We start from the raw sequence: 17,780 nt of genomic DNA on the forward strand, positions 1-17,780 counted from the left end.
AGCTGCTGGTCACATTACTGCTTTCACCCCCCTCAGCATTAGGCAGTGGGCAATTCCACTTCTGCCATTGACATTTTTACATTTAAGAATTCTAAGCATATGACCACCACGTTTGAGTGGTGGCTTGTTTTTTCTATTTATTTTTATGGTATTTGCTTGCAATAAACGTAACAATTGAACCCGTTTGCCAAGGCCAGACATATTGGCTTTGCTATTGCTTGCTTTCAGTTGTTGATAGGCAGATGAAGCTCTGTTTAATAAAAGCTCATTAACACTCGTTGATAAAAAGAAATGCCGTAGGTTCTGAATCAATCAGTGAATGTATATCCTTCGAGTTGGCAATAAAACCCTTCAATAAAAAGTGCCATTATTTCATCGAAAAGTTGGTCTAGTACAGAACAGAAAAAGAATTCATCCTTTCAGCTGATTATTCAGCTGGTCTTTTATTTTTTAAGTATAGAAATCCGGATAAGCATATAAGTGCATTCAAATTTTTTTTAGGAAGAAAAAGTGAATTTAAAAATAAAAAATACATAAAATACGTGAAGGTAATGATACTACAACTAAAACGACTATATTCCATATCCCTTCGTACTGTGTTAACCAAATGCCAAAATATTAGAACACAGATGCCTTTACGAAAGTGCTTGGAATCCGTGACCTGTGTGGGGATTTATCGTTTCCGGAAATAAACCTCCCCGTACATTCCATTGAATCTGGCGAGCAGCCATGTGTCATCAGACTATGGCAGTTTTAATGCCCATCACTGCTACTGCAACTTGTCCCAGTGAAGCAGAGGAGCGGCCAATGTGATGCAAATGCGTGCCCGTCTAGTAGCAGGGAAACTAAATGTGTCCGGTTTATTTCTGTTAAACGTTCAATGTGAATCATGTTTTCAGTTACGAAATAATGTTGGCCTCTATTATCCTGAGCAGGGAAAGATTGTTAAAGCTCAAGGAGACTGTTTGAGCAACGAGGTACATTGTTTAGGTGGGAGTACTTTCTAAGCTTAAAATATGTCAAACTACATGTGGCTGTGAAAAACATTCTGACTTCTTTATACAAACTGAGCCCTGTGAAATCTGGGGAACCCTGGAATGACGGCATGTCTAACTTACTTTAATTCTTGTAAATGTAACTTGAAGAGAAGCTCAAACTTTGTCTGAGAGCACTTTACCAATTTATTTCGATGTTCTCCGGAGTATACCCCCGGAAAAAGAGACCGACAGGCTTTAATTGGAGACAGCAAGAGCGATTTCACCCTGAGAGCACAGAAGGGGCTTCGCCTCCTTTGGCTGAAATAGTGCTTCAAGGGCAAATCCCAAGCATGTGAATAGCACTGCCCGGTTTCTTTCTAAACTATCAGTTTTTACAGTATTTTACATTTGGGATGTAGAAACCGGATAATAAAACAAGCATTTGCAATGCAGCGGGTCTCGCATTTCTCCGAGTTAGAGCTATTAGCAGTTGTAAACTCCCGACTTTTCTTGCCTCATCAAATGGGAAAAAAATTATTGCGATCGCGCTGCTAAACAAGCGAGATTGCGCTGCGAAAAAAAAGAGAAAAAGAAGTCCACAAACCCGACGGAAAATAGCGAGCCTCGTATGTTTTCAGTACTTGGTCACTGCGCTCGAGGAGGGCTAACCACCGGAAAAGGCATGACATATGCACGCCTTCCACTAATGAAAGCAAGCAGATTTTAAAAGGCAAGCCCAAGAACCAATGAAAGACACTGACGTGACATGGGCGGGGCTCCGAACCCTTTTCTAACTACTACAGCGTCTCGCAAGCGATACGCATGTGCAAGCGCATGTTACGCAGGCTCCATCCAAAAAATGCCAAATTTGTGAGTCTCAAATCAAAAGTAAAAATTATTCATAGGGAAAATGTTTCTCATAGTGGTCTTTGGAGACTTAATTTTTGTAGATAATGTTAGACTTAGAAGCCTGATAAGCTTTTATACTCCTGGAGTTTTTGGTGTCTTTACAACATTTCCTTTGCCTAGTTCATTGCAAAAGAGCTATCTGGTCTGACGTTGTTGACCCTTTAGCTGAATTTCCTGTAGGATTCCTACAAGCTTCAAGTAGGCTAACAACCAAACCTTCAGTGAACAAACATGTGAACAGGAGTTTGTCAATCTCAAAACGTTTTTAAATAGGATGTTGAGCTAACTCTCACAGGGGCATCAGGAACTGCAGGTTTGGACTCCAGGTGTCCTGTAGGGGCGAAGGTTCCTGCTTCACTGTCAGCATAACAACAACTCCCTCATTAATACGTAATGGTTTTCTATACAGGAATGCTGTGTGATGCATCTCCTGATCAATATGTTGACGGAGTATACATACAGGATTATGGGTCCTCCCAAAAGTAATACTTTGTTTAGTGTAGGTGACTACTGTCCCCAAATCCAGGGTATAATGTTACCAATGGATGATTCTAGCTGATTCTAGTAGTGAGGTATAGGCCTTTTGACCTGACCTTCACTGGGGGGGTTGTTGCCTACTGGCTCTCCCTGCTGCATTTGTGTAGTAGGTCAACTAGCACACCTCTTTCTCCCCAAATGTATGTTGCATGTGCATTTGAGTGTGTGGTTACACATGAGGTGGGGTTCCCAAGCTGGGGTGTCCCACTTAATGCATAAAGCCCATAAGGTGGCAAACTCTCAATGTGCGGTTAGTGGTAGTCCGAGATAGCAGTCTTCATCTTTTCAGCTTTTCTTCCTGCGCAGCTCCTTTATATTCCTGCCATGTTCTGGAACTCTTTGTGAAACCATGTGCACTGAGTAGGTGAGGGTGTGCCTTGAGTGAGAGTTGGGTGCGAGCAAAAAATATTTAAAAAATAATATTTAGCTAACGGGTACCTCTCACGTAGAAAAGACTGGACATCCCTACATCCCCACATGCTGTATGCAGGAACGGTCTACCTGCAATACACACGAGCTAGAGTGACATTAGAGATGTCAGCTGTCCCCATTAATTAATCTAGGTGAGGTTCCCTGTTCACCTTTTTAATTGCAGAAGTTCAGAACACCCATGTAGTGAAAGGACCTATGGTTGCCTTCCTTTGAAGGGTTAGGACTAAATCCATGGAACTATGGAAACGATCTGTACTGCTGAAAAGGTTGACTTCCATGTAGACTGTAAATCTTCCTTTTTTCACTAGATCCTAAGACCTTGTGTGCCGGAACTGCAATTAGTCAATTAGACAAGTCACACCAAGACTGGAGATGATGCTCAAGGTCCTGACCCAAGGATGATAAACCTAAGCCGACCTGCACAAACAGTGCCCCGCAAACTGTAGTACCACCACCTCTGCAGCAGCCAGGAAGACCTGCCACCGCAGAGACCCTAAATTTGCTCTTGGCTAAATCATAACCTAAAAGCTTGTGTAATTACCATTTTCTTCAGGCTCACTGCCCCTTACAGAACAGTGGTGGTTGAAACTTATTTATTGAGATAACTCAAAATGAGCTTTAGGTTATAGCCCCTCTGAAACGTTCCTAGGAGAAGTTTCAGGACGCATATCTCTTTGGACCAGCAGCGGCTGGCATGTAGGCAGAGTGGGCAAATGTGGTGTTGGTGCATGTGTGAAGGCATTCAAGGTGAGATGTGTGTGTAAATAGAAAGAAAAAAACACTTACCTTGCTTGCTGCACAACGTCCAATGCCCTCCTCGCTCCAGTCTCCTCTTGGGCTCCAGCAAATTCCCTTAAGCATTACTGGTGCTACTTTCATGCTGGTAACCAGCATGAAAGAAGTGTCTGGATTGGAGGAAGCGGCCTCTCTCAGCAATCTTACTGGAGGCCTCTGCTTTCTTTAACCCAGCTGTCTTAAGATAGCTAGCTTAGAGAAGTTTAAAGTGCGTATGTTTGGCTGGCCGTCGCAAGACAGCCAGCCTAAAAGACATGCGCACTTTAAACTGAGCACAGCTCACTGCAGCCACTCCGCATCAGCGGTCCCGTACTGTCCTGAAACTCGGTTTAGGACTGGGGGATGAAAAACAAAAATGGTAATAAATGTACTTTATTACCATTTTATTTTACATCTTTGGGGCCATTTTAGGCTGAGGGGCGACGCTCCTCTGCCCTAAAGAAAAAATTGCCGCTGCTTTGGACTGGTACCTCATCAGTGTCAACATTGTCTAGCCACTCTCTCCATTTTCGAATCTCTTTTATTCTGTTGGCCGCAATCTTTTTTGCACATGTTACTGCTTTATAATTAGAATGCTTTTTCAAGTCCTTTATTAATGCGGGTCAGATGATTTTGCAGTGTATTAGTAAAGCATTCATTCCCCATAAAAAGCCATTTAAAACATACGCATTTAAACAGGATAAGCAGCGAGCAGAGTTCTGTCTAATGTCTCTTAGTTCATACTTTTATTTACATTCAGCAGTTTACACGCATATAAAAATATTAAAGCCCATCAAATAACTTGTTTAACGCAAGAGAGGCCGAATGAATAGCACGTCCTAATGCACAAAAGGACAAATTGAAAGATATCCTTTCTGCATCCTTTTAGGGAAAAAAAGGTTTCCATGGAAACCGTGTCATTGAATGATAGGCCCAGTTTTCTCCTCCTTCCTCCAGCTTATGCTATGTTAGTTTTCATTAATGTTACTCATAATTCTGAAAGGGAAACATTTAGTTTTACAGATTTTAGGATTTCATCGTACGTCAACTTTTCATCATCATTCACTGATTGCCCTTACATTGCTCTACCATCTAGATACAATGACATCTGTGCAGCTCTCCTCTAGCTCCTTCATTTTAAAGTACATTTAAAATAAGTTCCTGCATTGCATGTATTTTTTAATCTTACTGCAACTAAATATGCGTTTTATAATGAATACCTGCCCTAATCTATGTCAAGACTGTTTCAGTCTTTTAACACCAGCCTACAGGCTTTAATATTGGCATCAGGTTATTATCGAGAGAGATAAAAATGCTTTTCAATCACTAATGGAGTCTCTTCTTGTATTCATATTTTTCTGCCTGGCCATGGTGAAATTGGCAAGTGCTCCACAGGAGTAGATCCTTCAATAGCTCATAACTGCATAACCATCCCCCCTATAATGATGCAGTGAAGAACATTTTACACCAAAAACCAGTCCCTGTCCATTCATTATACTTCCTCCTTTTTTGGATGGAGTTCACCTGCCCGGCAGACTTCGACTGCACTTCCTTCACAGCAAGCCAACCTCTTCCCTCAAGGCAGAGGCATCATCTCCGCAAGGTTAGGAGTCAGTCCCTTGCAAAACCCCTTAGTCCTCAGGCATCTGAGCTGATTGTACCACAAGACAGGTGGTGGGATTGGAGCGAGAGGCTCAGAGGAGTGCATTGGGGTAATGTTGATGGATGAGACGCCTTCAGCTAGAAGCTAAACAGCGATGCAAGCTCATCTGGAAGTTAGTGCAGCGGAAGAGACTGGAACCAGTAAGCGTGCTGGAGCTCAGGTATGAACTTTGAGAAACAGGTTGAGATTGTTACCAATTAGGCTGTAGGGTTATATTTTCAAATGATTGATATTTGTGGTACATTTTTCACTATTTGCAAATATATCTGTGTATTTTTTGTCTTCAACGATTTTTACTACGATAATTTGTGTTTCAAGTAATTGTTTATATTGAGTCTTTAAGGGAAGGGGATATATTGTATTGTATTATATGTGGTTTTGTCATATAGTGTGGGTTGGGTCTTGTAACCTTTGTGTTGTTGTGGAATTCTAACGTGCCAGGGACTCAATGCCAGCCATCAGTATCTTAAGCTTATCAGATGCTGCTTTGTATGTAAATGGCAACGGTAACAGCAGTATAAAAGAAATAAAGATTTTTACTGGCGTCAAGTCATTTTTACAGCAGGCTCTTTTCTTTGGATGTAGTCTAGCGATTCTGCTTCTTCAGCATGCAACGTCTTCTCATCCATGCAATCTACAGCTCCGCAAGCAGGGTGCTTGTACAGGTTGTCTTCACCTAGGGGGGAAGCAAACAACTAGGGATGTGTCTCTGAAGCTCAGGTATTTCTCACCTACTCTAATCTGTGTCCTCTGGCCCTTGTCAAGGACATCATGGAAAACTGCTTGGGGACCTGGGTTTCTCCTCCGTGTCTATGGTAGTTTTGGAGGTGGAGAAGCGGATTCCAGTGATCCATCTCTGGATCTTGTATCAGGCAGTTACTGACACTTTATTAGACCCGGAACTGTCTGGTGAATGTCTTTGTTGCTTGCCTTCAGCAGAAACAGGCCATGCACCTTGCTGTTCTCTTATAGTGAAGTCTATGACAAAGGTATAAAAGAGAGGGCCCTTTCCACCCAGCTACTATATTAAACTATCTGCAGTAATCTGGAGAGGAATGCGGCAAGTAGGGCTTTTCTCGACCTTTAAAACTTTAAAAACCTAAACGGATACTTATTGGAACACAGATTAATGAAAGGGCTCTACCAGCTCCAGCAATAATTAGTTATTTAGGTAAAGCAAATCAGACTAGTTTACAGATGGGGCAAATTAATGGGATGACTATTGAGGGGTTCTACTGATACTCATATTAATGGGCAAGTTTGTCCCACTAGGAAATGAGCTGGAGCCACATTCGGTATAACTGATCTCATGATCAGAGCATCGGTGAGTTTGGCTGTTTGTTCTGGGAACTCTGCAGGATAAGCCACTGCAAATTGTTTTGTAAATTACTATCAGTGGTGTGCGGGTCTGGGTTAGAATAAAAAAACAATGGCCGTGGAAGTCTTACAAGAAACTTAGAAGGTGCACTCAAGCCCGGTAGTACATGGTTGTGTGTGGAAGTGAATTAAAGAGTTTGAGACTGAATACATGGAATTTTGGATGAGCCTGTGAAAGGTAATATATCAGTGTACACATCAGCTTCCAGACTGAAATGTATTACATGTGCAGTTATGGAGAAGGGTTGGTGGCGTATTTAAAGCCTTTATTGCTGCATTAAAGGGCATTTAAAATCTTGTTAGACCCCACGGCAACAACACAAGTGGTGACTGCTGAGTACACCACAAGTACCAACATCTAAATGTTTCCTCCCTTATAGGACTAGAAGACATGTACCCAACCACTCATAGGCAGGCGTCCAGTGCCTGGCTATCTACCTCGCTGTTTAAAGTTCAAAGAAGGTCCTGAATGGTCCCTGAGTGCCCTTTGTCATTGTAGCCATTGTGGACTCAAACCCCAATTTCTCCGGAAGGCTAGAATTATGTTTAGCCCTCGTTATTCTATTCTATTCTATTCTATTTATAAATTCTTATATAGCGCATGCCTACCAGAAGGCCTCCCAGCGCTGAAACAGACATCACAGGTTACCAGCTGCACCACAGACTAAGTCTTAAACAGCCACGTTTTCAAGGCCTTACGAAAAAACAATTTGTAATTAAGCTGACAAAGCTTCAACAGGAGAGTATTCCAAAGTTTTTAAGTCATATAGGCCATGGAACGGCCTCCCCAATGGGATCTATGAATTTTGGGAATCTTCAACAAGTAGGCCGTGGATGATCGAAGGGACCTGCAAGGGATGTAAAAATAGGTCACAGACCTTAGTAGAGAAGAGCCCCTATTGTAAAGTGCCCTGTGCAAGGGCCAATAAAGTGCTGCCAGAGTTTTTTGGCAGGCTTATGTCTTGGGATGTTCATAAGAAGGTGAGCAGCAGCATTCTGAACCACCTACAACCTATTCCCCACATACTGAGGTGAGCCAAGATATAGGGTATTGCTATAATCGAGACGTGAGATTACCAGTGCCTGGACAATCAGTCTTTTGGCTAAAAAAGGAAGAAGGTCGAAAAGTTTTCTCAACCGTTTCGGAACCCAGAAGCAGGTAGCAGCAAGCTTTTTTACGTGACAGTCCATAGTGAGGCTAGAGTCCAATCATATCCCAAGACTCTTTATTGAACTTCTAGGTAGTGGAAGGGTCCTCAGACAGTCCAGTAAGGGGGTCAGAGTCCTGTTACGGAGATTGTTGCCCAATAATATGACCTCAGTTTTGTCTTCATTCATTTTTAATCTACAGTTGGCCATCCACCTGGCCACTTCCTGAAGGCAAGAAGTTGACAGAAGATGACTTGAGCTTGGATCTGAGGAGAATGGCATGAGTAACTGAGTGTCATTGGCATTTTAAACCAGCGATAGCTCATAGGAACTTACAATTTCTGCCAGCGGGGACATATAAAGAATGAAAAGCATGGGGCTTATATAAGACCCCTGTGGTACCCCACAGCTCAAATGAAGACTTTCGGAGATGCAGGGCCAGTCTGATACCTCAAAGGTGTGATTCTTCAAGAAGGAGGTGAGCCATTTTAGTGCTGTGCCATCAATACCTGCTTTTAATGTTTTTTTAATAAGAATAGCATGGTTTAAAGTATTGAAAGCTGCGCAAAGATATCAAAGAATAATGGCAGCTGAGCCTCCTAGGTCCAGACGACATCTCAGTTCTTTCAACACTGCCAGCAAAGCTGTGTCTGTGCTGTGTTGAGGTCTATGCCCCATTTGAGTGGGGTGGAGAACCTCATTAGCTTCAAGGAAGACAGAGAGATGTTTATTGACATGCTTTTCCAGGAGCTTGTATGCTCCTGGTAGTAGAGAGATCGACCTGTAGTTATTCAGACAAAGGAGGATGAGACTGTTTTTTTTGCAGTAGTGGTTTGACCACTGCATGCTTCCATTGGGAAGAGACCTGTTCGCTATCAAGCGATAAGTTTAGTAGGTCAGTTAAAACAGAAGCAATTCTTTACAACCCTTGGTGAAATATATGAGGAGGTTCAGGATCTAACGGAGATCCAGATTTTACTACCTGCAGGAGTTCTCTCAGGATTTCAACTATGAGCGCAGGAAAGGCCATAAGCTTAGGGTCTGGTTGATGTAAGAGGGACTGTTTAATTTCAGTAACGTCTTGATTTGGCCCATCAGGGAAGGCAGAGTATATATCCATTATCTTTTTTTTAAAGAAAAGTGCCAAACTATTGCAATGCCCAACGGAAGCTTCTGGAGTGGCATTAGATGATACTGGTTCAGTAATGTCTCTAAAAATCTGGAAGATCTCTTTTGGAGAATTAGAGTTCGATTTTGTTCCACATAGTAGGAGGCTTGGGCGGCTCTTATTTTGGCATGATCATTTTTGATGGCTGTCCTATACTCACATTTCCTGGTCTCGACATAAGACACCCTCCACCTTCTCTCCAGGTGTTTACACTCCTTTTTTAGACTCAATAAGTGAGAGTTGAACCATGGGGATTCCTTGAAACAATGGCCATTAATACATACTTTTGCCGGTAGGATTATATCTAGTAATTTAGAAATCCACTCATTGAACCCACAGGAGGATGGAGCAATTTGTTAAAGAATCCTTATCACCTCCCTGAAATGTGGCAGTTTGACTTGAGCACAACCTGGCTATCTAGTGCACAAGAGGAAGAAGGATGGTGATAAGGTTGTGCCAAGAGACCAAATATCATTGCAAATTTTGATTTAAGAATTGTGAGGTGCCTCAACAACTCACTACCAAAATTACAAGGAAGTGTAATTTGTGCCTTGTCTAGCTAGTACAGAGAATTGTTGAGTAGCCGTATCTGCAGAGCAGTAATTCTTGAAGCCAAGAACAGCTTGCTTAACCAACGTGTTGAAAAGACGCCACAGTTCTGTGCGCTACAGAGGCTGATACGCTTCTTACTGCTTCTCACAGCTTCTACAGCATGTGTTAACAAGCCACCGCCATCTCCAACCTCACTGTTGTGTTGCACTTGCATTTGTGTTGGACTTTCAAATCCCTTAATTTGTGTAAAGACAGAATCCTGTTACCACATATAAGTTAGCCAATAGCTGAAGTGGGCTGATCCAATTCCCTATGTTGTATGGTGCAGTGGGCAGACGAAAATATGAATGACATAATAACAGACCAATGAATATAGACTGCTGATGAAAAATTGCTTGTAGATCTAGGCTTCCTTAAAACTATATTTTAATGATAAATAGATAATAATTATGTGAGTTCATACTAAAAACATGAAATTAACTCTACTGTTGCGCCACTTTCTTGTAAATATGGCCCCAAGTTAGTAATATTGTCATTGTGATAAGATAATGCAGTACTAATGTGCTAATAGTACCAAGGTGTAGCAAAAAACCCAGACATTATTTACTCAATGCCCTTCACATTACTTTGAATGGCTGAAAGCCATTTTATCCACTTCTTTAATTTTAGACTTAATGCTGTCTTAGCTTCATTCAGTTCCGTATGTGTGTATTGGTAAGGGGTGAGGAAAACGAGAATAGCTTATCAAGGTCATTAAGCCAGGAAAATGGAAATCCCATTGCCATGCTCTGTGTATTCATCCACTAACATTAAGGCACATTGGTGTTTTTTTTTTTAAATGCTCTGCGAAGGGCTGCACAAAGGCAGAAGGGACAAAACATTGAGGCATGACAGACTGAGCTGAGCCGTCCTGTGGATGCCTCTTTCCATGTGAGCATACGTGTCGGGTGTGCCATGTTCTGCTCGCCACATGCGGTCCTCAGTAGCCAGAGCAAAGTGCTGCCGTCTCTGAATATGGTCTTCGTGAGTTTATAGCTCTGCGTGTCTCCAGGCTTCTTTGGGTGATGCTGTGCCAGGTGGCAGGAGTAAAACGAGCCCCAGCATCCACAGGCAGAGAGGGGTGTCGTCAACTGGTGAACTTTAGGACAGTTGCGGTTGAGGATGAATAGACGATGCGTGGTGTGCAGCACCAAGCAGTGTAGGAAGCACGTGGAGATAACACTTTGAGGAACCAGAAGAGTTTAGAAAAGGCAAACGGTGTGAAACAAAACCCCACCACTACACAATACAACCGCTTTCTTACGTGATTCAGGTAAAATCAGATAACAAACAAAAGGTGGGGGGGCTCATTGGGTGACTAGGGACCACAAGAACAACAAGGACTGCCCAACACCAAGGGCCAGATTTAAATGTTGGCCGACTCCTTCGCAGTGCCAATGTTTACAAAGGATGAGACCGGTACACCTGACGTACCCTGCCACAGTCTCCTCTCCTTTAATTCGGTTTCATAATTCAAATAACTATGTAACACAGATTTCGTAAGAGTCCAGTTATTTTGCTTTGATGAACTCGTTCGATATTCATTTGGTTTCACAAAACCCAGGTTTTGCTGAATAAATTAGGAAATGAGATCAAAGGGATTTCATCATTTTTTCTCAATCCTATTAAGGGGATTAACTGAACTCTTTCACAGCTTGGTTCGTGTCAAAGTGAGATACGATTCAGACGTCGTTTTTTTGTTCCTGTTTACATAGTGAGTCATGATCTTCTGGTTTCTTCTTCTAAATAAGCAACAGTACCAATAGCTACACAAACTTAATTCTGTCAAACTCCATGACTATTGCTACATGCATTAAATATGATGGTCCGCCATGAATTTCTAATTTAAGAATGTAAAGCATGCCTCTGGTATCCTTGCTTTGTGGACGGGGTCTTTCCGGACTAAAACACGCTAACACTGTGCTGGTAGGATTCAACATTGGAGGACACAGATGTGTTTCAGCTGATGGGCAGCGTTGGCAGTCATGTATCTGAACTTCCTGGACCCCCGGCCTTCCGTTGCCAGCTGCGAACTAGTTGACTGAGCTGCATCCTCTCTCTGCTTTCAAGATGTCTCGCTTTCATCAGGGAGTTTGAAGAGGGATGTTTTCAGCCACTCTAAAGCCCTTATTAAGAGTGGATGAATATCACACACAATACAAACCAACTTTGATGTGTACTTAATTCATCGAGTATGGCAATTCTTGCTTAATATGGGTTTTTCCTCTGAAGTGGTGTAAAACAAGTGGATTAGCATGCCAAAATAAAACTGTCCCGCTATTGACAGGGCTTTTTTTCCCAGCAGGATTGATCTGCAGAAATGTATATGGTGGAAGTGTTTTTTGCACCACATGTATATAGGATGCAGTTAAAATCCCCTAACTTTTAATTCCGATGTGTGCAGTAACATGCTACTGCAGATTGGGAAGGGAATGTCCCCTGCATGGTAAACAGGCATGCACCCTTGTCCTGAGAGCCTGACTGGATGTGACACTGTTATCCTTATCCTAGTATGTTTGCCCACAGCAGAACACTATTCTAATTTGTGCACAAAGACAGAAGTCCAGGGCCTGTTCTGTGATGTGGAGGGATGCACCAAAGGTGCCATCATAGGGAGCATTGGACTACTGTGTGTGCGCATCAGCTGCATCCCATAAAGCGATGCTGACAGCATTCCCTGTTTTGTGAATCACTAATATGACCAGATCTTTTTCTGTGTCAGAGAGGTGAGCCTTCTGTCTCCTCTAATGTAAAGTGTCTCTGTTAAGAGCAAACCAGAACCTTGCACTGACATTCTGTGTACATGTTGAGCGCATATACATGCAGTGACCGTATAGCATATGTATGGTAATGGGTCTCTGTGTGTTGAGAGATTCTGAATACTAGGACAAGTAGAAAACATTTGAATGCTGCTGGTTTAGCATGACAAGATGGAGAATGGTCACCGCTTCCCCACACAGTGGAATTGTATTGGATGCATGCCTGTGGCTAGAGGATTTAGATCAAGACACTGAAGAGAGGCAGGTGGAGACAAGGCTACCCTAAGGAAATGCAATGAGAACCTTGTTAGCAAAAGGCTGCTGATTAGTCCTTCCTGAGCACTGCCATTTAGTAGATGGTAGGGGTAAGGGATGGGACTTCAGTTTCTGTTTGTCAAAGTAAGGAAACGTCTAGGAAGTGTGTCCCCCTGATTACTGGTTCAGGAAGGTTGATGAAAGTCAGTTGTGAGATGTCATACTCCATTGTCCCCCTGTTTTGGATAATTCAGCTTGGAGCCACCCCCCTTGCTGTGTACTGTGAGAGGCACTAGCTTGCACAAATGCTATGTCTGAACTACAGCCAGAAAATTGCATTTGAAAATGTGTAAAAGTGAGATCCAAATCACCTCAGTTTGTTCTTTTTTATGATGGCAATTTAACTCAATTGGGATTTTGTTGTTATGGACCGCGCTAAACATGAAGCACATCCTGGGGTACTTCCTCAGCACTAAGAGGTGTTTACGTATTCTTCCTCTCCCCCCAAATCCCACTGGTGAAAAGGAAAACTGGCAGCTGTCTCCCATTCTTCTCTGTAATTAGGTTAGACTCACCTTGATTTGGAGTGTAAAGAATCCTGTCAGAGATATTCATATCTACAGGAGTTATTTGTGGTTGCACATATAGCAGTAGACGTACTCGGTAGCTAGTGTGTATAATGATTAGTTATTTATTAGGACACACTCTGTGCATCAAAATGATGAAAACTATTATTATTTTGTTTTTATTTTAGCAGCTCTAATATAAAACAAAATTGATATTAGAAAACCCCAAGGCATCCTTACTATCTACAGTAATGAGCCTGAATACTACCTTTCTTTATAACAGTATGATAGCCTCTCAGTTGTGGTATTGGCTTAATAATTAGCACTTTTTCTCACTGTGATATGCCAGACTATGTATTATCCCCACATTCTTTCAAGAATCTCTTAGATTTGCAATCCGATCACAGTTTTCCATTACTCTTTCAGGACAATCTTCTGGCTGCTTCTCTGTAACTTTTAGGCCTCTTTATACCTTTCTCCCAAATGATTCTCTATGGACTGGTGAGGAGGAATTGTGTGTGCAGGATTACTGCAATTATGTTATCAGCCAATTAGACCTCATTTGTATGTAACATGCACCGTTCATCGTACAGATGCTATTACCAATTTCCAATTACGTCACTGCAATACTCATTATGTTGAATTAGGATCTGAACATAAATGAAACCAACATCAAATATCTTCAAACGGATCTGAGAATATGTTCTCTCCTTATAATTAGGTAAGAAAATCCAAACCCTCTTTAACTCGAAAATAGCTTTGCAATAATCATCAATAAACTTTTCAGTGGATTTAAACTTTCTTAAAGACGACCAAAGCTAACTGGTGGCTGGTAAACTATGGTCTGTCTGAACAATGGTGCAAGTATCAATAACTTTAAAAGAACTGTTTCTTGTTTTATTTCTTTTTGGAATTTGTAGGGTCGAGAACTAACTAACTAAGGATGTACTAAACTTTTTAGTAGTCTCCAACCCTCAGATTCCCAAATGTGGAGTGTTTTCAAACCATTGTAAAGGTAATTTTAATATACTGAAGTCATTTTAGAAGTCAGTATAGTTTTGCCAACTCCTAAAATGTGTTTACAGATTACGATTCGATCCCTGTGTACCAGTGGTTTGAGACTGGAATACTGGCCTCAAGTATTAAGTTACAGACTCCCAAGTTGGTAACTGTTTTGCAAAAGGGAGAGGGTCCCCATTGGACTATTTCACCTTTACAAACTGAGGTGGAAGCTTCAAGTGGAGTTGGCCATTGGTTCATTTTTGGAATTCAATCAAAGGGATGGTGGTCTCCACCATCACTGGGGTTGCAGCCAATTGTAGTGACTTGCAAAGTGCCTAATTAATATTTATTAGGCTGGTTGTTCTGTGATCCACTACAATTTGGTATTTTGTGAACTGCCCTATTATTTCTTAGGACAGTTCATAAAAAGATACTGCTCGCAGCGAGTGTCGTACTTTTCAATCACTTTTTGCACCCAGTATCATAGTATATCTGTCCCTAAGTGATTTACGCAGGACATAACAGTGGTGCATTTGAAATATAACATAGCAGCAAGTCAATCACAGATACATAGAAGAGCTAAATATTTCAGAGATAACATGAGTATGTGTATATGTGGTCCTTACAAATTGGAAAATGTTGTCCAAAACAATAGACATGTAGGGCAGCACAAACAAGATACACTTAGTCGCTCACTTTCACAGTTTCATACTTAAATAAAAATCTAAACCCCTAACCAATAAAATATGAAGATCTCCTGGCGTGGGCTTTCAATAAAGCTTGATTTGTTCATCATAATTTGTGAATGAAGCATCATTGAGTCTTTCACAAATGTGTACATTATTGTAACTGCCTTCTTTCAGGAATGGTATGGCCAATCAATTACATAATCCTTATTGTCATGGCCAGACCAATTCAAGTAGGTACAATTTCAGATTAAAATCTAGCTACATGTAGGACTTGACTTAGATTTTGGCAGAAAGGGTACTTCGTCAGAAAGGCAACAGAGTAACCTCTCCGCCAAACTGAAATTCCTCCCTTCTCATTTAGAATTGGTCAGAAATGAAGTATGTCAGCGGCAGAGACTACTTCATATACTCCGCCTACATACACCTCAGATGGCCTGACAGAGTAAGAACCAATGGAGGTTTTGCCATTTGACCGTCTGTCTTATTTAGAGTGGGTGAACAAATGACAATGTAGGGGGCAGTTAAAACTTGTAAATAACCACCATGGAAGAAATATTTTATGATGAGGGGGATCATTTTTTTTTTTTTTTTTTTTTTAAATCTGATTTTGGGATTTTGCTTTAGAAAATAAAATAAATATTGATTGTTATGTGGATGAAGCCGTTTGTCAATCTTCCAATGCATTGGCAGGCACTGCCATGGCTGAGGTTCCTTCCAGTACAAGAGATGTATGCTGGGCCAGTGGACATCTATAAATTTCCCTGGACAGAATACCCCCAGCATGGTGGTAGCAAAGTACTCTGCCATGTCGACGGTACATACTCTGTCCAGCTCTAATGAGACCTTTTCAGTCCAGGTTTTTATGAAAGGGAGGGACCTTGGCAAACTACAGGGTGTTCAAATTTGTTGTTTACATTTTGTCAGACTTTAGCTAGTGTTTCTAAGAAGTAAAATGTTCTTTATTTCTTGTAGGATACTGCAGGGCAAGAAAGATATCGGACCATTACTACAGCGTACTACCGTGGTGCTATGGGTTTCATTCTAATGTATGATATCACAAATGAAGAGTCATTTAATGCAGTGCAAGACTGGTAAGTAGTAACTAAAATATGTGAGAAATGTATAATTTGCTTCACATCTGCTATTGTGGAATTCTTCAGTTCAATATGACAACTGAAATGTTTATGAAACGCCTTTGTTCGTGTGTGTAAATAATTAAATATATAAATTAGGTTCTCACTTCCGGAAGGTAGGAAATAAGCAATTATGCACTTGTGCCACAAATGTAGAGCATGTATAAAATATACTTCAATCAGGTGGTGCAGAAAGAAGTAACCAAATGAATTACTAATATATATATGTCGTCTGGCATTAGAAGATGGAGTGCCAATAAATGCCACGATCACATTCAAAATTGTATCCATCTTCCCAATTTCAAGATTATCCTCAGTGAAATATTATTTGCTATAAATCAGGAAGAAATGTACTCACCTCTGAAAAAACGCTGTTAAATGCTTGTGAGAATAAACATGTTTGATCAGGCGTGGAGGTTTTCTATACAAATCAGCTTAGTGATTCACCAAGATTTTGGAAAGAATTAGGATTCTTGGTAATCTTGATCACTTCAGGGAACTTGACAAGGCTCTAATTCTCTGACCGGATATCTACATTTCTGACATTTTATCATTCAATTAGAGGTCTTTTTTTTTTTTTTTTAACACATAGGGGGTCATTAAGATTTTGGCGGGTGGCCATCTCCCGCTGTCAGGTTGCAGCTAGTGCGGTCGCCTTCCGGCGGGCCCCGGGGAACAGCCCACAACACTGACATTGGCTCATAATTGAGCCAGAGGCATCGTTGAGGGCATAGTCTGCAATGGCAGCCGTTGTACTTTTCACTGTCTGCAATGTAGACATTGAAAAGCACGATGGGGCTGGCCATGGGGGCCCCTGCACTGCCCATGCGAAGTACAAATCTGGCGGAGAGGGGATTCGTAATCCCCAGGACGGAGAGGGGGGTCATAATCCCCAGGGCGGTGCTGCATGCTTTCGGCTTCTGTGAAGGGCACAAAATGAACTTTTGGGCATCTATGTGTTTATCAGTCACCCCTTGGAAGTTGTTAGACCTGACACCCTTGGCGTGGTCTCCCCTGTCTTTTTTGCCTCTACTTCCCATGTTTTAACTGTGTGCTGGACTGTGTTTTTGCTGTTTTTGGTACTCTGGGCACTTTACCATTATTGACCAGGGATAACGTGCAAGTGCTCGATGTGTAAATTATATGTGCAATTGGCTTTTCCATGATTGGCACATTTGATTTACTAGTAAATACCTAGTAAAGTGCACTGGAGGTGCCCAGGGCCTGTAAATCAAATGCAACTAGTGGGCCTGCAGCACTGATTTTGTCATCCGCATGAGTAACCCTCAAACCATGGCTCAGATCTGCCATTGTAGTGTCTGTGTGTGCAGTTTTAACCTGCCAATTCGACTTGGCAAGTGTTCCCACTTGCCAGGCCCAAAACTTCCCTTTTAATACATGTAAGGCACCCCTAAGGTAGGTCCTAGGTAGCCCCCTGGGCAGGGTGCAGTGAATGTTCAAGGTAGGACATGTAGTGATGTGTTTTACATGTCCTAACCGTGAAATACTGCCAAAGTCTGTTTTCACAGTCGCAAGGCCTATCTCTCTCATAGGTTAACATGGGGGCTGCCTTTAATTATCTTTTAAGTGCAGTTTCCCTTTGGGAGCAGATAGAAATGTTGAGTTATTTAAAAATACATCTTTTGGTAAAGTTGGTTTTTAAATTGTCAGTTTTAAAATGGCACTTTTAGAAAGTGGGCACTTTCTTGCCTAAACCATTCTGTGACTCTGCCTGTTTGTGTAGTCTCTGTCTGGGTCAGACTAACAGTTGCGCTGTTTGTGAATCCCCTCTAGACAGT

General features: G+C 41.7%; 1 protein-coding gene across 2 annotated transcripts in view; it reads left to right on the plus strand.

Annotated features, from left to right (window-relative positions):
* RAB3C (RAB3C, member RAS oncogene family) overlaps positions 1-17,780 on the plus strand; it is a 396,458-nt gene that overhangs the window by 192,528 nt on the left and 186,150 nt on the right. For both annotated transcript variants that reach the window (XM_069222464.1, XM_069222455.1), the window contains exon 3: positions 15,821-15,939. In XM_069222464.1, the coding sequence (XP_069078565.1) occupies positions 15,821-15,939 (119 nt within the window). The remainder of the gene's footprint in view (positions 1-15,820; positions 15,940-17,780) is intronic.

This window comes from Pleurodeles waltl, chromosome 1_1 (genome assembly GCF_031143425.1).
Source record: "Pleurodeles waltl isolate 20211129_DDA chromosome 1_1, aPleWal1.hap1.20221129, whole genome shotgun sequence".
In the NCBI taxonomy this organism is placed as follows: Eukaryota; Metazoa; Chordata; class Amphibia; order Caudata; family Salamandridae; genus Pleurodeles; species Pleurodeles waltl.